Raw genomic sequence first — 27,197 nt, 5'->3', positions numbered from 1 at the left:
CATAGACCAGCCTTAGGGGTGCTCAGAAGAGCCCCAGGACAAAGTCTATCTGTATAATGGTGGACCAACAAGAATTCAATCCATCTCAGTTTAGTTTACTTTAATTCAGTTGAGTTTAATAAAAGTAAAGGGTTGATACTCTATTCCCACATCACTCCTTTAAAAAATCCACTCATTTAATTAGCAAGAAGAAAATATGAAGTCTATAAATCTCCACATACTTTAGAACTTCTTAAATTCAAGAGTTTACTATCTTGGGAACTTATAAGAGACATCTAGAACCTCCTATGGTAGTAAGCACTGTGCAAAGCTCTATGAAGTATTCAAAGATCTGTAATGTCAAGATCCATAGCCGCCTTGAGGAAATTCTAACAGGAATAATTTTGGATCCAACACTTTTTACTTTATGAATAGTACTCTTTTTGCTTAAGATTGAGAAAAAGAGGGTTTTGGAGGTAGGGATCCAGCAGTATAAAAAAGAAGTATTTTTTCCTTTACTTCTGAACTTAATGAATACCCCATAAGATGAGTACTTTCATTATATAAAGTAGAATGTGAAAAAAGACTAGACATGAAGCTGTGAATCTGTATTATGAATAGTTTTGTTTTCTTTTTTATGCAAATCATCACTTCATCATGATATTTTCAAAGCTGTCCTGGTTGTCTGTGGTTTTTTTTATTGACCTTCCTTCTGTTCTTTTCTGTGCTTTTAAAAGTCTCAGCAATATTTTTCAACACTACTGGATAAATAGGTAACATTATCCCCTGTAGTACAATGTTCAGGCCATGGTTCTCCGCTTTCCTTAGCACAGATATGTTATAAATCCATATAAAATTTCCACAGGTACAAGAAATGTCAATAGCCCATCACTTATTTAAAAAAGGAAACCCTAAAGTTAAAACCAAAAAGAGAGAAAAAAAAGCAAAAAGCAAGCAAACAATAAATAAATAAACTAAGCTCAGAAATGGCTGTATCCTGGTGGATTCCAGTCTACAACAGCCATGTACTAAATATGGGGATGGTCCCCATTCTCTGGATTAATTCAGACTTTATTCTCAGTTGAGAGAAGTTTTTAAGACTTCTTGAAAAATATCACATTGTCCATCTACCCAAGACCCAAAGGTTTTGATCACTCTCTTCTCCCCTTCCATCTATACATGTTGACTTCCCTGTCCATGATTATATGGAGCAGAATTCTGTTTCTCTTATCTGCCTGGGAGCTATCATTGAAATTTCTAGCCATTGTCTCCATGACAACCAAAAAAAAAAGGGGGGGGATGTTAACGCCCTTGGTCAGGATAGAGACAATGAAATAAGTGTTAAGAAGAATGACATAAGAGAGAAATAAAAAGGAAAATAAATGGGGTGGGTAGAGATATGGAAATATCTGCCCTGTGTTGTTATTGGCTTTAGACTTATAGGCCAAGCTTAAATAAGGATTCTTATGAACAAGGACCATAAGATTAAACAGTGTTTTGGAGGGAGTTTGAGCAAAATCATGGACCTTTGCTCTTCAGATCTCTTTATAAAGGAGAATTCTGCTTGCTAGTTTATAAAATAGAATCAGCAAAACATTGAGTTTGCAAGAATCTTTTTGGAACAGGCTCTCTCTCAAAGTGCTTTTCAGAACAAAAAGTGAATTATCTGTTCTTGTACTATGGATTTTTCATAGCAAATAAGAGAACTGCCCTATTGTAATGATCATTACAACATGACACTATGACATATTTCCTACAAATATGTATAATATATAGTTGTAATATAATATATAGTTGTAACATATAGTATAATGATACCTTGTATTTCTAAACTCTAAAGCAGTACTGCTGATTATATCTTATTTATTCTGAGACTAATCCTTTGAGGAAACTAGGGGCCAGATATTTTAAATTAATTTCTTACTATATGTTTTGAATTTTCAGATAATACAAGGAGATCCTGAAAAAGAGAGAAATTAGTGACTCACTGATATCACAGAATTGAACATCAAAGCAGAAGTAAAACTAGGCCTGCTAATCTCTAGTCCAAAGCTATTCCCAATTAGCTTTAGGAGCTGGAAATTTTTTTCCTTCCCACTTCCCGCCCCATCCCAGGCAGCAGCATTATGTACCTCCAGCTTCTGGATTGGGATAGGAACCTTTCTCCTCATTTTCATTGGGTTGGAGGTCATCCACATTGATCTAGGCAATCAAGAGAAAGAAGGATGATGGATCCAGTTAAAGACAATGTTCCATGGATTTGGACATGTATGATAGACATTTAGATCCTCTAACAGAAACTGAGCACGACTCAGAAATAATCAGTATTGTTTTGCATTTCTTCTTTTTTTAAATTTTTTTGAGGCTGGGGTTAAGTGACTTGCCCAGGGTCACACAACTAGGAAGTGTTAAGTGTCTGAGACCAGATTTGAACTCGGGTTCTCCTGAATTCAGGGCTGGTGCTCTGTCCACTGCACCACCTAGCTGCCCCCTTTTGCATTTCTTCTACAAAAATCCTCAGATTCTGATATGGAGGTGGCTGAAGCTCACAAATGCTATGTCAGAAGGGCACAAACTAAAACAGATAAAACTAAGCTAGAAATGCTTTAGGCACAGGTCTATTGATTGAGGACCAATGCGATTGAAGTCGAAAGACTGGCTGTTGAGTAGTAAATGTTTTGGACAAAGCAACTCATGGAACTCTATCAACTGCAGAGGTGCTATGATTTTCATCAGTGAAGAGACTACCTACAGCAAGGAAATCACAGCTCCTTGGGGGTACTCCATTGTTTTGCTTATAACCTGAATGGTTTGGATTTATGATTTCATCACTGTGGGGAATTCTCAGTGTGAAAATTTTTTTCATTGATTGGTTATTTATGAATAAACTATAATAGTCTTAGAGTTGTCTGGGACACTTAAAGGTTAAATGATTTGCAAGTGACACTTGCTTATAGTATGTATAAGAGGCAGGACTAATACTCATGACTTCCTCATTCTAAGTCCATCCCTCTCTCCACCATGCTACACTGCCTTTTTTTGCAGGATAAGATCAACATGCATTTGAATTTCCTTTCCCCTTTACCATTCTAATTCCTCTGCCCTCTATACAAATATCTATCCCATTTCAAAATAAGATCTCTCTTGTGCCTTCCTTCTTGTTCTTTTTTGGGTCCTTTAGCCTTTTTTTGTGTCCATTTTGGTTTGCTAACTTGGAAAGACTAAGTCGAGGCTCTGCTGCAGCAGGATGTGATTTAGTACCCCATAGGGGAAGGTGCCAAGTTACCTTGGTGGAAGGTGGAGACTCCCCATCAGCGGTAATTGATTTTAGCTCAATTTTCTCCTCCTTGGTTTCCTCCACAGCTGGTTTTTCCACCTCTTGCTTCTTTTCAGGGCTGGCAGTCCTGGCCGGTCAACAAGAGGAAAAACAAATAAATGTTTACTTGGGTAATCAGCTTAGAAGAAGACCTGACTCTGGCTTGTTGAAGACTAAGGTAACAGACATCTGCATCCCATATATCTATCTGGCTTCTTTCTTTTGTAGCTGTGTATATGGGCACCATTCTGGGCACCACTAATCTAGTCATCAGGACTCCTGGGTCCTAGACTCTTGAACTCTGGCTACATTCCTTTTCTACTCAGCTTGGAACTTCATTGGCTTCAGCTGAATACCTCTTTTTGATTTTGGAACCTCTCCTTGAGCTGTGGTTGATATACTGACAATGATAACAGGTAGTAACTCTACTCAGTGCCCAGAAAATGCATGGGTGGTCACCTTCAATCTAGGCTGGAGCAGTGATGGCATCCAGGAGGACATGACTTATTCTTTCTTTCCAAGGTGAATTTAGATGCAAGATAATAAGGCTCCCAAGAGGGATTACTTGAAGTTGCTGTTCCTGCCTGTGCCTTCTCTAATGTTTCTGTTTATATTTCATTTATATTTATGTTTCATTTATTGCTCTGCTGGAGACAGGGATAATAGCTAGAATTTGGGGGTGTCTAAAATGCAACATCCTTGTGAAGACCATAATAGAAATCCAATGAGGGGAGTTACTGGTCAGCAATTAGAAAAAAGGCCTACTGGTTGCAGAAAGCCAATACTAGAACTTTTATAGGATAAATAGAAACACATAAGCCAGAGCCCAGTCTCTTCTGCTGATTGAAAAGCACCAGAAATTGCCTTCCAAAAACCTGGACTCTCAAAGGTATATATGGTTACCTGGCTAGCTTCTTCCTCTCTTTTTCCTCCTCCTCTTCTTTCTGAGCAGACGTGAGGCTCTCGGCATCGGCCAGATTGTCCACAGCAATGGCCAAGAATACATTCAGTAAGATGTCTGTTTTTGTACATTAGTAAAGGAAATAATTCCTAGAGTTGGAGTTCTTGGTGGGTAAAGACTGGGATAGTGGGTAGAAGCAATGGGAACAGAGAAATCAAGCTTCCCTCACCATGATATAGTTGTTGAATATAGAAAATCTGTGTTAATGTCCTTAAAGTGGTAAATTAATAATCTCTTGCTTCCATTCCTGGGAATCTGGCATTCAGCAATACTTACTTGACAAATAGCTGTCTGACTTCTGCCCGCTTTGAAAGACTTCAAAAAGGTGGTAGGTCAGGTTAACCTGCAGACCCTTAAGGGTTAAAGTAGTAAATTGAGAATATACAATCATTTAGTCTCATTATTAGTTGTCCAGCCAGCTGCTGGTTGATGCAATGGATAGAATACTGGATTTGGAGTCTGGAAAATCTGAGTTTGAATTTTGCCTTAGACAACAACTTTTTCAGCCTCAGTGTCCTCATCCATAAAATGGGAATTGTAATAGCATCTATGTCACATGGTTATTGTGAGTATCAAATGAGATCATATATATGAAATACTAAAGTATTTAAATAGATTAAAGCTATTAATATTTCCCTACTCAGATGGCTAGTCACAACTGATATTATATATAATGTCATCATTAGCAATATACAATCTTCTAACAAAGTTTTTTTTTAACTGGGCCAGTTGAAATATTTCTTCCAACTCCTTTTGCAATGTAAAATCTTAAGGATGGAAGATCAGGGGTGTGGCAGTACTGGAAGGAACTTTTTGCCTGATGATCCATGGGAGAACTGCACATTTTAGCACCTTTAGAGGCAAGGACAAAGAATATCACTGTTCAACATCATTTCTAGAAACTTTGTCCCATGGTCTTGTTCATGGGGATGATGATGATGATGAAGTTGATAATAATAATAGCTAACATTTATATAGCACTTAGTATAGAAGGCAACCAGTCTTGGGTAGCAAAGATGCATCCATTGGGTGAAAGGATTTGGGGAAGGGGAGAGTGGAATTGTAGAGGTGGCAGCAAAGGATACAGTTTCCACAGATGAAAAGGATGATGAAGTAAATACAGACTAACATCCCTGGAAAAGAGGGCCCTCCATAAGCCATGATCCCATCATACATCACCGAATTCCAGTCCTCCCCGGTCAGGATCTGAATGATACATTCCCACCAACAAAGGACAGACACATCGTTAGACTGTGCAGAACAAACTCACAATTATTACCCTCCCCTCAGCTTTTGCCCATTAGAAAAGAGATCTCTATTTATCACACCCTTTCCCTGATTGCCAATACTTCCCTTGTCCTTGGAGAGTTATCAAAGGTGTATGTATGTGTGTGTCTGGGGGGACAAATCCTTATGGCACAGCAAGAAGTCTGAGATTTAGATTCTGGATGCCTGATTCTATTCACAGGTGACCATATGTATGCTGAGATTTAAAGAGTATCCTCATGGCCTCCTTGTCCCTAAACACTCTTCACATTGCCTGTCCCAAGGGACCACCATAAGCCAATCAAAGAATGATGGACCATGGAATATACTAACATTAGAGCTTCCAACACTGGGACCAAACTGTGCTGATGGAAGGCCAAGGCTGCCCACTAGTGTTCTAGCACACATTGGAAGATGTGGTGAGAATTTCTTCCTGATATTTATTTCCCAAAGCCCTAGATTATTTTCAAGGCAGGAGGGACATAGAAGGCTCTGTTTCCTTAGAGAGACTTTTTTTTTTTTTCTGGAGCATTCTTAAGGGAAGGCTGGTCTCCCTATTCTTTAGCTCACTGGCTTCATTTTTCCAGTTTGTGTCCCCTGACTGGGGCTAGAGGTCCAGGTCACAATTACTTTTTCTGTGTCCCTGGCAGAGTGGAGTCTCATTGTGAAGTCAGTTTGAGCTTTGTTAAGGATGCCAGGTCAGCTTATTACAGTAGCTCGTTATTGGGGCAAATAATCCTGACAAGGATTTAATATAGATTTATTTTGAGATCCCATCTTATTTAATAGCAAAAGGCATAATGGGAAAATGATTACCTTGTCATTGATTATTTGAAGTTTATATGGACTTTGACAGAAAGTTAAATCATGAGGGGGACCTAGAGATCACTTTAGTTTCTTAAACTTTTTCTACTCATGATCCCTTTTTGCTTGAGAAATTTTTATGTGACTCCAAGTATGTAGATACATAGAAGATATGCAAACCAAACATTCATCGATAATAATGTATAATTTTGTAATCCCTACATTCAGTGGTATGGTGATCCACAGTTTAAGAAGCTGATATTTAGTCCAGATCCCTCATTTCTGAAATGAAATCAAAGCCAAGAGAAGTGGGCTGATTGCTCATCACACTTATCTCATAGCATCACAGAAACCCAAAGCTGTAAGGTAGGATTCTCCTTCCAGTGAGAATTCTATTTTATTAAAATTCTATTAAAAAGGGAATTCTATTAGAAGTCCCTCTTTAAATTGCAAATATATTAGGTTGGAAGAATAGCACAGCAGACCTTTCTGTTTTTAACACCCTAATAAGAATTAGCTTATGAGATTAATTTTAATAGCCCAGTAAAGTGTGAAGCCTCAGGACAATTTTGAGAAGACAATTTCTTATATTTTTGGGGGGGCATTTTTTGGGAGAAGGCAGACCTCAATGGGTTACCACAATGGAGGTCTCTGAGCATCTATAGTTTCCTGTACAAGACAATGAGTCTAAAAGTACAGATAATAAGAAAGTTGTCATCATCACCATATTGATTATCATAGACTCTCAGAGTTGACTAGAACCTCAGAAGCCAGCTTGTTTAACTGATACTCAAAACAACGGCCTTCCTATAACAAACACACCCCACAAGCAGCCAAGTGGTTTTGTTTAGAAGCTCTTTACTGAGGAGAAACCAGCTGAGGCAGTCCATTCCACTTTTGTGGAGCTCTTATGTTTTCCTAAACATTTAGTTATTTTTTAAAAAATCAAACCTAAATTGCTTTTTTGTGGCATTTTCACTCATTGTACTTTTTTCTTTCCTTAGAGGAAAAGAAGAGCAAGTTGTTTCTTTTTTGGATACTACAGATCTTCAAATATTTGAGGATCACTATCATAATCCTGCTAAGCTATCTCCATTTCCTTCAATGGATCTTTATATAGACATAATCTTGAGGTCCTTCATTATCATGTTTGCCTTATTCTGGGCAAACTCTAATTGATCAATGTCCTTCTTAATATTTGGCACCTAGAATTGAGCCTGATGCTCTGGTGGAGGTTTAACCAGGGCAAATTATACAAAGACCTAACTCTTTTTCATGTGTTAAATCCAATATATGTAAACATATTTATACAATTCTCTTGCTGCACAAGAAAAATCAGATCAAAAAGGAAAGAAAATTAATAAGAAAACAAAATGCAAATGAACGACAACAAAAAGAGTGAGAATGTAAGTGATCAACACTCAGTTCCCACAGTCCTTTCTTTAGGTGCAGATGGCTCTCACCACAAGACCATTGGAACTGGCCTGAATAATCAGAGACCTATCTTTGACTTTATTAGCTTTGGGGGCTGTTATATCACATTGTTGACACCTCTCTTGTATTCCATTAAAACAAAATTACATAAATTTATAGTTACAAAGATCCATAGCATGCATCTAATCTGACACACATTTAAAAAAATAAGAGCAAATATGAGATATATCTATATCTATATCTATATCTATCTATCTATCTATCTATCTATCTATCTATCTATCTATATGTTGCATTAAACAAATTATCTCATTTTGGCTTTATAAGAGGCCTGAAATATGTATTCCAGATTATTATCTCTATTAAGTAGATTAATAAACTGATTTTAAAAAAGAGTAAGTGACTCTTTCAGAATCAGCACTGTGACACAGACCTTCCTGACTTCAAGTTTCATATAATACTCATTCTACAAACTAGCATTGCTTTTCCACTTTGATTATTTTTGATCTATAGAATTCTTGAGATAGCTATGGGTCAAGATGTCTACTAACTATTGGTAAAGGTAGTGGAGAAGAAGACAGTCCCAAGTATTAGATGATCATTTATAGTCAAAGCACAAAAGACTTGCATTATTCTATTTGTCAAATTTTGTGGTAGAAAAGGCACTGATCTGAGTGTCAGAAACTTTGTATCTCAGTCTTGAGTTGGCCCTTATTAATTGTGATTTGAGGCAAGTCACTAAACTCCTCTGGGAATCAGTTTTTTTTCACCATATAAGAGAGGGAACTAAATAGTTTTAAAGGTCTTATTGGGTTCTAAATTAAAACTCTATGGTTCACAGCACAGGCTACACAATCTAGGAGAAAGTAGACTGATAAATGATTTTCAAATCACCAAGACTGGTTAAATCAGGTATAATCTCACTTTAGAGAATGTTCCCTAAGAATCCACTGCAACCACAGATAGAAAACCGAAGGAACAGTTCTGTTCTATAACTGGACCACCAGTTATTTTCTTCCTACTTGCCCTAGCCTTAGCAATTGCTATGTTTCAAATCTAGAATTATGAAGGAATGATAATCCAAAAGTCCTAATGAAGAACCATCATTCCTTTGTAAATTGAATAGTGCTTCCTAACATACTAAGAATGAGTGTATCTTTTGAATTTATTTCTCCTGTACTCTTATTTTGAAATTCTATAAAATAGCCTATGCCTCTGGATAGTTAACTTTTTCTCTTGATGTTTTTCCCATTTCCCTATAACCTTATATTTCTGAAACATTGAAAGGCTCAAATTAACTTCATCTATATCTTCTGACTTATTCTCACAAAACCCCTGTGAAGGACAAAGGAGTAAGTGGCAGGATATTTATTTTATAAATGAGATAACCAAGACCTTTCTGGATCATCAATTAAAACATTTGAATGATGGACTTTTTGGGATGGACTGTATTTAGCAGGTACTAGTAAAAATGTATTTCAGGGGCAGCTAGGTGGAGCAGTGGATAGAGCATCAGCCCTGAATTCAAGAGGACCCGAGTTCAAATCTGGTCTCAGACACTTAACACTTCCTAGCTGTGACCCTGGGCAAGTCACTTAACCCCAGCCTCAAAAAAAAAAAAAAAAAAAAAAAGTATTTCAAATCTAATCAAAAGGGTTTTAAAAAAGAAATGGGAGAAAAAAACTGCATATGCATATTCATCAAGCTTGATATCATAGTGAAATGTCATAATAAATGAAAATAGAAGAGACACAGAAATTCATAGAAGACAAATTCTGAGAAAGGAGCCAACAATAAAATGCATGACATTAGATACCTTTATACAAATGCACAAATTATGGAAAACAAGCATTTCATCATTGCATCTGCCCTACAGGTGGATAAACTTATCAATCACTTCCTCAATCACCTTTACTGAACTGAAACCAATATTAGAGATTCAAATGCAAGTAATTTGGCATTATGAATATCTTTGAAACTTGGTGGGAGAAGAAGGGAAAGATGGGACCCATGACTAGAATAATCAAAATGAATAGTATAAGTAAAAAGGAGGGCAGCTGAGAAGCATTATATATTTTAAAAATATATATCATCATGAAGAAATTCAGAAAGAAGAAAAGGGAAGCATGGTAGAGAGCATTTAGATGGAGAGGACACTTAGATGAAAAAGAACAGAGGTAGAAAGAGAATAAAACTGTCTTACTGACATTATAAAATACTGAGACAGAAACAGGAAATAGATGAGTTCAAGAAATATTTCATAATAGAAGCATGATATAGTGGTGGTGGGTGAAAGGCGAACTCCAATTATCAATGAATTTGCTGAACTCCTCTCTCTCTCTATGTCTATGTCTATCTCTGTCTCTGTTTCTCTCTGTCTCTGTCTCTCTCTGTCTGTCTATCTGTCTCTCTCATTTATTGGCTTGCCTTAAAGATAATTTCATCTATCAAAAAGTTGAAGACTCAACAAGGGTAATGACTATTTTGGATCTTATTCTCACCAATAATGAAGAATTGGTTGCTTGAGTAAAAGTGATAGGAAGTTGGAAAGGAAGTGTCCAGTTCATCTTAGAATTTGTGTTAGGAGAGAAGACGAAATCCAGGCATGGTTGGACATGTGTTATAAATTTAAGCAAGTCATATTTCAAAGGATCCACAGAAAGGCTAGGTCTAAAATTCTACTGGGAAAGACTTCACAGGAGGGTTGGAACACTCTCAAGAATGAAAACTTGATGACTATAGAAGAAACAATTTTAATAACAAAAGAGGGTCATTATTTAAAAGAGACCAGTGCAAATGTTCAGGGAATTCACTAAGTACCTTACATTATAAAAATATAGGATAAATACCAATCTGTGTCATGGCCTTATAAAAATAGCATTAGCAGTTCTAAAGCTCAGAATTACATAAGTCTAGGGAGGAAATATAAGGGCAACAGAGTTTGCTAGATGGAGTGGATAGGATGATAATAAGAAATAATGGACAGAAAGCTGAACTAATATTTTATTTAGTTTTATTTATTTATTTATTTTGTTAAGAGCATCTTTGGATTTGAAAGACTAAAGTAAAAAATTGTTAGAGGGGAGCAAAAACTCAGATAAGAAGGAAATATTAAGAATATACCTAGCAATTATGCCCAAAAGGTTATAAAACTGTGCATACCCTTTGACCAAGCTGACCATTACTGAGTTTATAGCCAAGGAAGTCATAAAGGCGGGAAAAGGTCCCACATGTGCAAAAATGTTTGTAGCAGCCCTTTTTATGGGAGCAAAGAATTGGAAAGTGAGTAGTTGCTTATCATTTGGGGAATGGTTGAACAAGTTGTGTATATGAAGTTAATGGAATATTATTCTTCTATAAAAATGATGAACAGGATGATTTTAGAAAGTCCTGGAAAGATTAATGTGAACTAATGCTGAATGAAACAGGGATACATTTTATACAATAATAGCAAGAATGTGCAATATAGTCAACTATGAAAGACTTGATTCTTCTCAGTGGTTCAATACTCCAAAGCAATCCCAATAGACTTTGGATAGAAAATGCCATCTGCATCCAGGAAAAGAACTATGGAGATTGAATATAGATGAACACATGCTATGTTCACCTTTTTTTCTGTTTTTTTTTTCTCTCCCATGGTTTTTCCCTTTTGTCTAATTTTTCTCTCCCAAAATGATTCACAAAGCAATGTGTATTAAAATAAATAAATAAAAATTTAAAAATGTACCTAGCATTCTGGAGAATGATTTGGAACTATGCTCAAAAAGTTATCAAACTGTGCATACCCTTTGATCCAGCCCACTACTGGGCTTATATCCCAAAGAAATATTAAAGAAGAGAAAGGGATCCACATGTGCAAGAATGTTTGTGGCAGCTCTTTTTGTAGTGGCTAGAAACTGGAAACTGAGTGGATGCCCATCAATTGGAGAATGGTTGAATAAATAAATAAATAAATAAACAAATGTTATGGAATATTATTGTTCTGTAAGAAATGATCAGCAGGATGATTTCAGAAAGGCCTGGAGAGACTCACATGAACTGATGCTGAGTGAAATGAGCAGGACCAGGAGATCATTATATACTTTAACAACAATACTGCATGATGATCAATTCTGATGGACGTGCCCCTCTTCAACAATGAGACGAACCAAATCCATTCCAATAGAGCAGTAATGAACTGAACTAGTTATACCCAGCAAAAGAACTCTGGGGATGACTATGAACCACTACATAGAATTCCCAATCCCTCTAATTTTGTCTGCCTGCATTTTAGATTTCCTTCACAGGTTAATTGTACACTATTTCAAAGTCCGATTCTTTTTATACAGCAAAACAACTGTTTGGACATGTATTCATATAAGGGGGGAAGGAGGGGAAAAGTTGGAACAAAAGGTTTTGCAATTGTCAATGCTGAAAAATTACCCATGCATATATCTTGTAAATAAAAATCTATAATAAAAAAATGTACCTAGATACCTTTGATGCGTTCAAGTCAATAGACTTAGAGATACTATATCCCAAGATACTTGTAAAATTGGTAGATACTGCCTAAGCAATTGGCACTGATCTTTTAAAGATTTGAGTAGAATTATGGCCAAGATCTTTACCTGAATGGGAACAAACTACTTAGCAAAACCTTGACATTTTTACTAAAGCAAATAATGATCAAGAAATCCAATGAGAAACTATAGTAAATGATTTCTTCCTCCCCAAAACTACAGAAAAGTCAGCCAGAAGGCATAAGGAAAAGAGGATGAAAATAATGTAGGTCCAACACAAGCAAACAAGCTTAGTCTCAAGTGTAACCTGCAACAGGAACCACCTCCTCTTCCCAAATGATGTCTGAATGTGTGTGTGTGTGTGTGTGTGTGTGTGTGTGTGTGTGTGTGTGTGTGTGTGTGCTTAACTTTGGAAGTCCCAGGGAATGGCAGCAACCAATGTCAATGCCGTGTGGCAGTGTATAGATGAGAACAGCAAAGATTCCTGAAGCTTTGAGATATGTGGCATTCTGTCCTGAATAGTAAAGAAAATCCTGAAAGCCCAGAAATTGTAAGATTGGTGTAAGGAGATAACATCAAAAGGTGGAGTTAGCACAAAAACCCAGGTGACCCACTGTAAGTCCAAGCAAGGCTGACCACCATACTCTAAAGAATGGCAAGAATTGAAGACTAGCCAATTCTCAAAGTCCCAATTGGGAAACTAAATCTAGAGAGATGAATAAACCAAAGAACATATGGGCTAGTAAAAATGTTTTGTAGATCTAGAGATGCCCCAAATCTATCCTCAAAGGAGAAAATAATTCAACAACAATTGCAAAGAGAAAGTCAAAGAAAAAATGTATTTTCTATAAGTTATACCTGAATATCTGAAAGAAATAAGAAGAAAAAAAATGAAATTAGAGTTCTTCAAGAAAAAATCGGAAGGAGAATAAATAGATTAGAAGACAAAGTAGTAAATCTTAGTCAAATAATGGATTCTCTGAAAAACTATAAAAGACCAAACAGTAATCAGTTACTCTCCAAGAAAGCAGAGAATATTAGAACAAAATAGATTGAAAAAGTAGGATAACACATAAGATATTTGATTAAAAAAAAAGTGCTCCATAAAGGAGACCAAAGAAAGACAGATGATTTAAGAATCATTTAAAACCAAGACTAAAACATCCTGGATGTTTTATTTCAAGAAATTATAAATGAGAACTGTTAAGATCTATTAGGGTAAAGCAGATAGAAAAAAAAAAACAACAATTATCTCTTCAAAGAAAAGAAGTCCAAGGAATATTATAGACAAAATCCAAAGTCAAAGAAAAAATGCTTCAAATGTACAGAAATAAGAGAAACAAGTTTCAAGGAGCCATGCCAATATTGCAAAGGATATGGCAATGTTTACTATAAATAAGAAGAGATCTTAGAGTATTTCAAAAGGCAAGAGAGAGAATCAAGAATAATGTGAATAGTGAGGGGAAAAACAGATCTTTAATAATCCTTTTAAGAGGTTTTTAAAAATATCTGATAAAAAGATTGGAACTAAAAAAGCGAAATATAAATGCAAGAGCTCAGAGAAACCTGAAAAAGCTCATTTATTTGAATAGTTGTAAGGGGCACTCATATGATGATGTAGTGTTAACATTCTAATACAGAAAGAAAAAAACAATTATCCCTTCAGAACTTTCATATCTTCAAAGAATATTGAGCGATCCTATAGGTGGACTGTTTTGTTTTAAGTAAAGTTCTAAATGTAAAAGGAAGAATATATTAGTGTAGATGGGATAAAGAAGGAGTAGTGGAACTTCTTATTTCTCATATGTAGGGTATGTGAGAAGAATGGTATGCAAACATGGAAACATTAGATGAACTTCATGTTTGTCAGACATGAATGAAGAAGAATCAAAACACATATAAAAAGTTTGTGTGAAACATAAAATTTAACAAAGAAACAAACATGGTGGAAAGAAAATTAAAAGAATTTGTCATTAGAGGGAGTTTTTCAGTCGTATCTAACTCTTTATAACTTTGTGGAACATAGTACAAAATACCATCCATGGGGTTTTCTTGGCAAAGATACTGGAGTGGGTTTGCCAGTGGAATAAGATAAAGAAAGATTAAGTGGTTTGCCCAAGGACCCACAACTAGTAAGTGTCTGAGATCACATTTGAACTCATTAATTCCTGTTTCCAGACCAGTGTTCTGTGCATTATGGTATCACCTAGCTGCGTTCAAAAGGAAGAAAACTAAACTTTCTGATCTTGAAAGGAGGCAGATATATATATATATATATATATATATATATATATATATATATATATATATATATATATATATGGAGAGAGAGAGAGAGAGAGAGAGAGAGAGAGAGAGAGAGAGAGAGAGAGAGAGAGAGATCAAAGGGCTCCCTGTTAGTTTCAAAATGGCTGGAAAATTGTAGTATATAAATGTGATGGAATATTGTTGGGTCATAAGAAATAATGAAGGGGACAATTTAAGAGAAATCTAGGTAGTGTGGACTGATGCTGAGTGAAGTGATCAGAACCAGGTTTTTTTTCCAAGGGCAACAACAACATTATAAAGGAAAACAACGTTGAAATGTTCTGATCAATAAAATGATCAAACATGTCTTTAAAGGATCAAATTACCTGTGAAAAAACCTTACCCAAATGGAAAAGGAAAGAAGGAACTTAAGGTGTCAAATGAGAGATACATTTTTGCACATGGCCATTGTATGGATTCTTTTTGCATGATTATGCTAATTTTTTGCAAGAGTTTTTTCTCTCTGTCTCAGTTTCCTTCTTTAACTGGAGAGAGAAGGGGAAAGTGAAAAAGAGAGAGAGAGACAGAAAGAGAAAGCTATTGTAACTTTTAGAAATACACCAGAGAAAAGAGAAGATTCCAAAGGAAGCATGAATAGAACAATTTTGAAAGTAGCATGTGGAATCTATTATTGTTATTTCTTTAAAAGCAAGAGGTATGAAATGGATATTAATATACAATTACCCTTCAGTGTTATGCTTTGTATATGAAAATGCTCATTTTGGGAGGCATTTAATTTAGATTTAAAATAAATTTTAAAAGAAAGATTTTTTAGAACAGGAAAGGTACCACCGCATAGTTGTATCTAAGTATTTGAAGGACTATCACATGGAAAGGGGATTAAACTTGTTATAACTTCATAGGGCAGGTTAGGAGCAATGGATAGAAGTTACAAAGAAGTGTATTTTGTCTTGGTACCAGGAAAACTTCCTCAGCAATTAGTTGTCCAAAAGTGGGAGATTATCTCAAGAGTTAGTAGGTTTCTCCCTATGGAAAGTCTTCAAAACAGAGTTTAGAAGGCCATTTGTTTGCTTTCTACATAGGCAAAAATTGCCCCTTTTCAGTACAAGTGAGAGTAAATGGCTGGTAAAGTCTTCTCCACATCTAAAATTTTATGATTCTGTGACTCTGACTAGAGAAGAATACATTAACCAAATTTCAAACAAAGAAATAACTATATTGCCCAGTTGGTTTGATTTTTATTCTTGATAAAATTCTAGAACATATTATTAAAGGAATGGATACTGAATATTTAGAAAAGGAAGTAATGATGTTTTCATCACATCAGAGTCATACTATCCTCCTCCTTTTAAAAATATTAATATATATGAACCACTACATAGAATCCCTCTAATTTTGTCCGCCTGCATTTTGGATTTCCTTCACAGGCTAATTGTACACTATTTCAAAGTCTGATTCTTTTTGTACAGCAAAACAACTGTTTGGACAGGTATACATATATTGTATTTAATTTATACTTTAACATATTGAACATGTATTGCCATCTGGGAAGGAGGGGGAAAATTAGAACAAAAGGTTTGGCAATTGCCAATGTTGTAAAATTACCCATGCATATATCTGGTAAATAAAAACTATTAAAATATTAATATAAATGGGAGTCTTTTAAAATTTAGTTGTATTTTTCTGTTGACTTATTTTCTAAGTCATGAGAATCCCCAAAGTGGAAAACTCTATTGTAGCACTAACCAGCCATTATAAATTATTGCATATGGTTTTTATGCTAAAAACCTGATGGACAAGTTTGAGCATTTATTTCAGAGCAGAAGCCTACTCCAAGAGGGACTTTGAGATAATAAAAGTAAAAAAGCCTCTCTCTGCTCTTCCCTGATGATATTTTCTTCTCCCTCCATTTTTTAAATTTTCTTACCTTCTCTCCAAGTAACTGTTTGTTGCATTTCAAACCTGCCTGGTCCTAGTCTCACATTTTGCTGAGTTTTGGAAACCGGAATATTGAATAGAGTACTGTTCTGGGAGGTCTTTATTAACTTTCCCCAGAAAGAAATTTTACAAACTGTACCATATAAAGAAAAAGCCCTTCCTGATTACAACCATAATTTTTTCTTTAAGATTAACAGTGAAAAAAAAATTCCACGTTAAGGCTGATATTTATGTTCATATCCTGTTTATGCCAATTAATTACACTGTGGAAATATTTGGGTAGGTGAGGTCTACAAGCCTTTACTTATTTACATATTAATTTTTCAGTCAGTTTCTCCCCTCTAAGATAATTACTTAAAAATAACTGCCCAGTAAGAAAATTCTTCATTCTAACATAGGTCACTATTAAATTACTTGGGAATACAAAGTTTGCTTCTTCTCATGAAGAGCTTAATTGAGGTACTTGGTAGTAAATAAAAACCTACATCCTTGTACCATTCTATATTTCTGTAAATTAAACCTGATATTGCCTTATTTCCTTATATGTATTTTGCTCTGGTTAAAGATTATATTTTCCCTTCCCTCCATTGGAAATGGAATCTTGTCAACTTATTTCTAGGAGAGATGCTCCCTAATACAAAGAACTTATGTAAATATAAGAATCTTTGTGCTTTCTTTGTGTTTTGTTTATAAAATTTACTTCCCTTTTCCCCCTGTTAAATGAATCTGGCATAAAGTACAAGGAAAAAAACCTTTTGAGCTCTTTATCACTAAGAAATAAATCATACTTGTAATTTTCAAAGGAAATGAACAGATTCCTCACTAAACACTGTACCAGTGAATTCCTTTATACTATATTCTCTAAATGCCTTTATATGTTCAACTCTCTACATTTTTTTTGTGAGGAAAATAGTTGTTCTAGAATTAGGAAACATACACACACATATATTTTAGTACTTTGTTTCTGCTAAAATATCCCAGAGGCATTTTGTTTATTATTAGTCCTACATTCCTAAAGCTGAGGAGGCTCTCCTTTTCTACAAACTACATCAGTAGCAATTGTGTGGCCATCTGGAGAATCTTTCTCATAGAGTCAGATACATGAAAGGTCTAAGGTCTATGAAAATAAGGAGTTAGAAGAACAATATAAGTTACAAGAGGAGGTGAGACATCTTTTGTAAATAAGAAAGCTTTTATCTTTGAGTTAGTGCTCTTTCCATTGTTTGCAATCTCTTTGTTTGAACTGATTATTAGTAGGACCAAGAAAGGGCCAAAACTTAGAGATTCTGTAGTCCAGGAAGCTTGCACCCCATATTGGGAATGGTCAGAAGCCCTCACCAGTCATTTTCCTGCATGTTTCTATAAGATCAAGACTATGCCCTCTATAGCCAAAATGTTCTTCCAATAAATGTTTCTTCAGATGTATAATTTTTATGCATAGATTGTTTTTCATTTTTCTAGTGTAGCCACACACACACACACACACACACACACACACACACACACACACACCAATTTAGAAAGCATTTATTCTTAAATAATGGGGAAAATGGACAACAAAATTTGCCTTTCTTGCCTGAAATAATTCTCTAACCCTACAAAAACAGTTGCTTGACTCATAGATTGAGGGAATATTATTGATACAGTTTTTTAAACTTCAGTAAAACATTTGACAAATTCTCCTATGCTCTTCTTCTATTGTTGGTGGAGAGATGTACTCTAAACAATAAATATACAATTTAAGTGGATTCAGAAACAATTAAGGGGCTGGACCCAGCACATTGACATTCAACTTGGAATAAGCACTTTTGTGGCTTGCCCAAGGGATTTCCCCTTGGCTCTGTGCTGTCTAAGATTTTTAACAATGATTTGGATAAAAGTATAGATGACATAATTGTCAGATTCATAAATAATACAAACCTGTGAAGAATAGTAAGTGCTTTGTAGGCCAAAAATATCTCAATTAGCTAGCACATAGGACTGCCTTGACTCAGAAGAAATTTATTTGGAATAAATAGCAAGCCTGATTCTCAGGTTCCAAAATCAGCATCACAAATATTAAATGGGGGAGACTTGGCTACAATTCAATATGAGGACTTTCAGTGGATCAATATGATCTACAATGTCATATGGCAGCCAAAAATGCTAATGCAATATCATATTACATTGAGAAGTATGGCATTCAGGACAGGGAAATGATAATTATGCTATATTTTGACCCAGACAGACCATATTTAGAGTACTAGTTTGATTCTTGGCATCATATTTTTAGGAGGAATCAACAAATTGGAGGGCATTCAGAGGAAGGTGACCAGAATGATACAGGGTGTCGAGATTACACTACCTATGGAATAGTTGGAGGAACTGGAGCTTGGAGAAGAAAAATATTTGATCTAAGAGACAATGATAGCTTTCTTCAAGAATCTGAAGAGCTTTTATATCTGAGAGTAACTAGGATTTTTTCCTAGATCTCAGAGAGATGGACTTGGGCTTGTTATGAGAAAAGCAATTCCTAAAAATAAGAGATAATAAATGGAATGAGTTGCTTCTAAGATAATGAATGAGTTTCTTTTCATTAAAATTTTTTAAGGAAAAGCTAGATGACTGCTGTTTGGGTTATTAGAGATCCTTTTCAGGCATGTATTAAACTAAATGATCCTTTCTGTAATTCTGTGACTTTGTAACTCCATGAAAACAGGGACTAAGACTTGTCAAAGTTTTGTAGTACCTCTGCGCTGTCCACACACAGTAATTACTTGATAAATATCTGTTGAATTGAATTGAGCAGCATACTATACAGTAGAAACTGTTTTGTCTTTAGAATCAGAAAGTCTGAGTTTGAATCTTTGAAACATTAATTTCTTCATCTATAAAAGGAGAGATTGGAGTAGATGATCTCTATAATACAATTCATGTCAAGTCATGACATCACCTTCTTAATATCATCGGTCCTCTTTAAGAATGAAATTTGAACAACAACTGCGACAACAATTTTTCCTAGCTCTGAAGTTCCATGAAACCATTATTCTATGAATTGATGCGAGCAGAAGATAAGAGATATAGAAGACATTGGGGGGTTTAATGTATTGGTACATGTTCAGAACATAATTAGAATAAGCCTTCCCTAAACCTGATGTATTTTAGAGTCATGGACCTCAGGCCATTTATCTTCTACTCATTATTTTTTTTTTTACTTATTAATGGTTTGTATTGATCCACGGATTGACATAAGGCAAGACTCATGGATCACTTAGGAATTGTAGGGGTAATTAGAAAAGTTTGAAGATCTTTTTCAGGGGGAGTCTTTGGGTCCTTTCTCCAGCAATGAGATATTACTAATCAAATTTCATTCTAGAAGAAAAATGAATTACATGCCCACTATAAACCATAAGAGGAAGAAAAATGAATGGGAAAGAATACTGATGGGGACTTATAGGCAATGATTGAAAAGCTGTCATGCTATTTTATACTTTGAAATTAACTTAAATATAAATAATCGTTAAGCTCAGTTGGTTGTATTGCCAGTCATGGTTAAGTTTTTAATAAAACTTTTAATAAAACACTTTTACTTAAGCTCAACCTCCCCCCTAAAAAATCCTAAGACTTAAAAGACTTAAAAGAACCTTAGAAGGACACCCAGTTCTAAAAGGGTTCCAGATGACCTTGATCCTTTTTCCTAGGGTTTTTGCCTCTTTTCCAAAGTCTAGTCTCATGTTAGCCTTATAATAGGGTGGAATTCTCCAGGGGAAGGGTTCGAGATATTTTTTGTCCTTCCTATCACTGTTTTAATCTCAATGGATGAGGGCCTTTACCTGAAACACAGTGAGAAGAGACTGGGGAAAATTATCAAATGTACTCCTCCGGGTCTGCATCTCATCAAAGTTGAACTTTCCACCAAAGAGCTGCATCCCCAGGAGAGAGAAGATGATGATGAAGAGGAAAAGGAGCAGCAGGAGTGAAGCAATTGATCTCACTGAATTCAGTAATGATGCTACCAGGTTGCTCAAGGAGTTCCAATACCTAAGGATAAAGAGAAAAGAAATTAAGATTTTTCTTCTTTTGCCTCCTGTAACCCTTGTCCAGTACCACTCCTCCAACTCCAGATTTGACTAGGGCAGGTACATAGATAATAATTTTGGCAGATACAATAGAGGCCATGAGACAAAGCTATTTCCTAGATATTCATCTCTGAGATATGAGGCCAAATGGTACAGAAGAAAGTGTACATGGAATGCATGAATGAATGAAAAAGCATTTCTTAAAGTATTCACTATGAGCTAGGTACTTTGCTAAGTGCAATGGATCCCTTTGTGCTTCTGGTCACAGGAGCCCAAGAGAATAGAGATGGATAGTGTTATAAGTCTGCCATACTAGAAATGACACTCCTGCTGTAAAGCACATTTTCTGGGTGGAGGAATTAAGCTCTACTAAGGCAGGACTGTGAAGGAAGAGGTGTGTTTGTGTGGGAAGCAGTGGAAGTCTTGATTTTTCTATGATCCCTGACTTTCATTGCACTCTCTTTTATCCAGATTATGGAAAATAGCTTCCTTTGTCTGGAATATGTATTAATGGACAGATTGATGCTTGAAGCCTAAAGGTGTAAATTGAACTAGGATTATTGGGTAATAGAATTAGAGTTGTGAGGTACTTTAGAGATCCCTGAATGCTCCCTCCCCATTTTAAAGGTGAAGAAATTGAGACAAGGAGAGGCAGGGAGACTTGTCCATCCATTTAGAAAATCTCTGAGATGGATTTGAACCCAGTCTATTTGGTGAACTTTCTCACTGGGCCCCAGCACTTCCTTGGATAGTGCCTTATCCCTGGCTCAAAACAGGATAAAAAGATTATGTGCAGCAAAAGAACTCATTCTTAGTCCAGAAAAATGTTCTTTATTCTTTGTTCCCCATCCCCTATTGCTCTGCCATCACAGGCGCTCCACCTTTTGCTTCTCCTCAATCCATTAGGCTTTCTTAGCTCCCCCTACTGAAGCCATCCCTGTCCATTACTTAAAGGTGGTAATTTGCTTTTGCTGCTTCAATGAACAACATGCTAAACGTCCTCATTACAACCCTCCCAGCTGCTCGGCCAGCCCTGGCACCTCTCTCCAGAGTGCATAGCTCCATATTCAGTGACAGGAACAGATGGGCAACAGTTTGGATTTAAAACACAAACTAGCTCTCAGCACGGAGCTCTCTCTTCTGTTTTGACCCTCCCTCAAGAAGGGACCTCTCAACTTTCTTCCTTGCTTCATTTCCACATCTTCTCAGTGCTTCGGTTGGCTGTTTATGTGGTTTTAATTTGTGTGGTTTTTTTCCCTTTGCAGCTTGTTTTGTAAATGTTCTTAGGCCTTTTTCATGCATCATTGACTTCCCAATGAAATCTTAGGCTTCCTGGAGAGGCAGGGTGGAAAGTTTAGATTTGAAGTCAGTGGATCTGGGTTCAAACCCTCAACTCCTATGCTGGGCAAATTACTATCTGTTTCTTTATTTCTTCATAAATAAAATGATGACGTTGGACTTTTGTTCTTGTTGTTCATTTGTTTTCAGTCACGTCTGATACTTTATGGCCCCATTTCGGGGCTTCTGACACGATCCCATTTTGAAGTTTTCTTGCCAAAGAGACTGGAATGCTTTGTCATTTCCTTCTCCAGCTCATTTAAAGAGGAGGAAATGGAGGCAAACAGAGTTAAGTGAGTTGCTCAGGGTCACACAGTTAGTAAGTGTCTGATTTGAATTCAGGAAGGTGTGTTTTCCTGACTCTAGGCTTGAAGTACTATCCATCTAATTGTCCCTCTTAGTTCCAAATCCTCCATTGTGGAAAAGTTCAGGTTTTCTGTTTCTTTGAACATCTCTCTTTAGCTCTCTACAACTACATTCATCTATTTTATGGTGCTCAGTGACTAAAGCTCTTTGACTTGACTTGGGAGTAGGAGGAAGGCTATGGAGGGTTTTTTTGCATCAGTGATAAGTAGTAGAGTCACAATTTGAATTTAGGTCAAAAGTTTTTTGTTCTTCTCTAGTTATCTTGTACCTTTTCTTTTTGCATCTGTTTCTATGTTGGAATTCCCAGGAGAAGATGATCTCCTTGAGCACAGGCATTGTTTTGTATTTTTGTTTTTATATTCCTAATATCTAGTACAATTAGGGTACATGGGTGGTGCAGTAGATAGCAGTTACTGGCTCTGGAGTCTGGAAATTTTGAGTTCAAATCCAATCTTAGACACTTACTAGCTCTGTGACCCTGGGCAAGTCACTAAACCATATTTGTCTCAATTTCTTCACCAGGAAAATGAACTGGAGAAGGAAATGACAAACCAGTCCAGTATCTTTGCCAAGAAAACTTCATATGGAGTTAAGAACAGTCAGATATGAATGAAATGATTGAATAACAGCAGCAATCTGGCATGGTAAAATACACGTTTGAAATTTGCTGAATGTATTGAAGAGAGATTAATAAGACATGAATTGTGAAAACATATTAAGACCCACCCTTCCTCATTTTAGTTATACATTAAGAGCAGCTCTTCAGATTAAATACCTTGGTCTAATCTGAATTTTTCTTATCTGTCTTTCTTTAATCAGTTTCAAAACAATGTCATGCATTGAAATATTTTCACATTGTTGTACCAAAGGCCAACCCATTACTGAAAGGAGAGGCCTTTACAGCCCAGGAAAGACTCCTCTATGAAGTGATTAGAATAATGATCAGATGAAGAGAAGGAAGAAGCTTTTACTAATTTAATTTAAAAAAGCATCTCTTGAATTCTCCTTTGGCTAAGAAACAGGAGAAGCCTTACAGGGAGTAGTTAAAGAAGAACAGAATGGTTTTAGGAAAATGATTCCCCACGGTCACCTGAAAGTTGTGTCTATTGTTCCCAGACTTTGTCCTTCCGATTAATCTTGATTACAGGATTTTGATTTTGTTTATGAACCTTATAAATTATATGTAGGAAAATGGTTTGGGAATAGAGGTTTTTAAAAGGCAAGATGGTTTTCTGTCCCTTTGAATTTTCTTTCTTAATAGAGATGCTTCAAATTATTTATTAAATTTATCTCTGTTATATTTGTACATAAAACATATATTACAGATTTTTCCCTTTTATAATGCTGAAGATACCTTAGTACATAATTTAAATTTTCTTCCTGATGTAAAAATAATGAAAGGGCATTAAAAATGAGGATTTTGTGGTCAGAATTGACTAACTGATATCAGGAATAAATATCAGAGCATTTCAAACATCTTAGAGATCTCCAGCAATTACTGTTCAACTAATGAGAATATAATAAACTATAACAGGAGCTTTCAGCATTTTAAAGGCTTCAGATATTCATTCACAAACTGTCTTACTCAAGGTCTTTCCTTTAAATTAGGACACTTCCTAGTTTCCCCTGAAATATTGACATTAAATGTATAAAACATATCTTCATGCGCATGTATTTCTTCCTGACCCCAAATCCCAACACTTTATTTTTCCCTTTTGAAACTTGACTTTAAAAGGTAGTTTACCCACCTAACTTTCTCATCTTAAGAGGATCTTAACTTTCCTCCTATATTTTCCTTTTTCTTGCCCCCAGCCCTTCCATAGGTCTCTCTACTCCTTGACTTCTTCCATTTTTTATTCTTTTCCTTCTACCTTCCTTGTTTCAAGTCACCATCTGTTTGTGGAAGCTTTTATCTTTGCCTGCTAGTTTCCCCTTGGGGAAGCCTGTTGCTGGATTTTAGACTTTTCACTTACTTTCCTTTGGGGCCCAGGGACTTTTTTTTTCTTTTGTGAAATACAAAATGACCCAACTCTTCTCTGGGTTGAAAGTTCCACCTAGTTATGACTGTGTACTTCAAATCACTTAGAGCCAGGGACCTTTAAGCTTTATGGGACAAAGAGATCATTGCATTAGCTAGAAATAATTAATGATCCCATTAACAGTGGAATCAGCTCATATGTCTTACAAACTTTACTTACTTTTCCTTTTCTTTGCCCCATTAAAGATTATGACTAATTTTCTGCTCCTCTGATTATCTTGTTTCCACTCCCTTGCAATGTATGTCCTTGCATTATGCAAGGGTTAGAGGCTCTTCCCACCCTTCTAAATCCATTCAATATTCTTTGGTTCATCACATTAACTCCAGAAGTAAATGTGTGATCTGGCTGTACATTTGCACATTTGCTCCATCCCTGTTTGAAAGTATACAGCTGGGGTTGGGAAGGAGGACTTGGTCTGTGACTTCATTGAAACAGGGCACTCCCCATGAGGAGATTCCCTCTAATGATGCTTGTTGGCACCTTCCCTGCAATGTGTAGTTTTAGAGTAAACTAGGAAGTCAAGTGATTTATCCAGAATTAGGTACAAATCTAAGTCATCCTTTTTTGTAAGGTTGGTTCCTAATCCGTTAGCCACTCTTCTTCTCAGCCTACAATGATCATCCATAAAGTCTAAACTTTTGTGTAATTAATATAATTTCCAGTTGGGGATATGTCCAATTCAAGTTAGTCAACATTCAGTGTGAGTAATTTCAGCTTTGCCCTTAAAATTAGTATCTCCACTTGCCATACAATGAAAATCAAGATTAATTTTTGTCCCTTCTCCTGAATGTATCTTATTGTGATTTCTTATTGTAAAAATGGAAACTGCATGCATGAATATATGTTGACAAGAAAATGGAAAAAATGAAACAAGAAAAATTGTGCATCTTAGGGAGATTACCCACTGAGGCAAAAAGAGAAAAATGGGGTTCCCCTGACAGACCCATAACTAAGAATTCTAGCAATTGAGGGGAATTCTGTCCATGGGAAGGGAATGAAGAAGATCATAGGTGAGAGCAGTCATACATACAAAGAGAAAGCAATCCTAGCTTATGAATACTATTGACCCTGCCACCTCCACCAAACACTGAGAGGAGGAAGAAAGAGGTAAGTCACCAGAAAGGTTGGAATATTCAAGGGTGATGCCCCATGATTCAAGGCTGGTCTGCAGTTGAGGGGAAATATTTCATTGACTACCAGTCAATGACTACCAGACAACAACTAGTTGTCCCATCCCATCCTAGTTATACGTCTCCTTACAAAGACAGTTCAGATGTCTTTCTTTTACTTTGAAGCTAAAACCATGGTGAATCAGGCTTAAAAATCAATTTATTTTGGTCATGCTATATCAACTGAATTTAGTTCATGGACATTGCAGGAGAATATGACATCCTTTGAGATTAGATGCTTATCAGGAAAGGAAACAAAATTTGCGGTTTCTTGTACAGCCAGATATAAATACAATGGACCCAACTTAATCAAAATACTTCACATTATTATAAAAAGATATATATTTGTATTTGGCAAGGCATATATTATATGCCAATGAGGGCAGGAACTTTTCTTCTTCATAATTTTCTACTCCAAACTGCCATATGACTTGTTCAATAAATATCAACTAAATTAGAGCTTAGGAAAAAGAAGGCTCAGATATTCAAGTATATAAAGAAATATTTCATGATCCTGAATAGTAGTTTTCTTTTATTAGAATAAAGAAGTGAATTAAATTGCAACAGGAGGGGTCTGCTGAAATATTTTGCAAATAGTTCCTTGATGTAAGGGTTGTTGTCTGACACTAAGATATATTTCTGAGGAGAAAGAAATCTTTTTTACTGGTGATTTTTAAGAAAGGGAAATATTTGGTTGTGATGATTAAGTACACTCCACTCCAGTTTCAATTCTACAGTTATTGTGTATCTACTCTGTGTATAATGATACGATAAAATCTGAAAAGATAAAGAAAAGCAAAAAAAAAAAAAAAAGGTTTATGTTCTTAAGGAGATTATATTCTGGAATAGGTGGGAATCTGGGATGGGGGAAGTAAAAAACAAATATAATTGGAGGCTGATCCAAGAAGAGAAGCCTGCCCAGTAGACTATATGAGGAGAGGATAATGATTTTCTCCCTTCCCTTCCCTTCCTCTATGTCATTGTCTCTCTGTTTTCTTCTCACACACTTTATTTCCTTTTTCCTCAAGGACATTAACTGGGACTTCTAGGAAAGGAGGGGGGAGTGTAAGGAATTTATTTTCCTTTGCCCCATAGTTACTATGATAGCCACATGCATATGGCAGTGAGAACATGTGCTAAAGTAGATAAACCTGAGACAAGTTTCTGACTCTCTTTTATTTTGTGTTTCTTTCTGTGAGCCTAGGTTTATAACAGTATTTCTGAGAGATGAGTGTTTTTCCTGCCTTATTGGCTATCCCTTGAGCTCCCGGGGTAGGGGTAGCTAAACTAGTGCCAGCTATCTATTGGGAGGTGACTGCAATTGTATTACTTCTCAGATAAGAAAATGAACTATTATTAGGAGAAATCACCTGCATTGTGAAAAGAGTAAGGAATATGCTAGGAACTAAGGAAGGACTAAGAAAGTCAATCCTATTGGCTGGCTAGAAGTACCTTTATGAGTTGTTCAGGAAGACAGGTTTCAGGTGAAAGTGCATGTGTGTTCCACAGTCCATAAAATTGTTTTTACTTTTTAGAAAAAGATTATGTTCCAAGTGTGTGCTAATGCATGATTATGAATATTTTGTGTTTTAAGCACTTCTTTTGTGGTAGAAGAAATAAATAACTATCCTGCACTTGATATCTACTTTGTACATTAGATACCTCTTTTCTTCTAAAAGGGATTCTGTTAATTCTTTTTAGGGGAATACCTAGTCTTTATTTGAGAGATTTTCTCTGAACTCTAGGGTAGAGAAATAAGCCA

At 35.9% G+C, this 27,197-nt stretch overlaps 1 protein-coding gene across 1 annotated transcript in view; it reads right to left on the bottom strand.

Annotated features, from left to right (window-relative positions):
* CACNA1C (calcium voltage-gated channel subunit alpha1 C) overlaps positions 1–27,197 on the bottom strand; it is a 799,944-nt gene that overhangs the window by 137,374 nt on the left and 635,373 nt on the right. Inside the window, 5 exon segments of the mRNA XM_074269400.1 lie at positions 2,112–2,181; positions 3,266–3,383; positions 4,199–4,313; positions 5,342–5,462; positions 20,278–20,485. Coding sequence (XP_074125501.1) covers positions 2,112–2,181; positions 3,266–3,383; positions 4,199–4,313; positions 5,342–5,462; positions 20,278–20,485 — 632 coding nt within the window.

This window comes from Sminthopsis crassicaudata, chromosome 5, assembly GCF_048593235.1.
Source record: "Sminthopsis crassicaudata isolate SCR6 chromosome 5, ASM4859323v1, whole genome shotgun sequence".
Taxonomy (NCBI): domain Eukaryota; kingdom Metazoa; phylum Chordata; class Mammalia; order Dasyuromorphia; family Dasyuridae; genus Sminthopsis; species Sminthopsis crassicaudata.
Note: the sequence above shows the minus strand (reverse complement) of the source record. Positions and strands in the feature narration are given on the sequence as shown.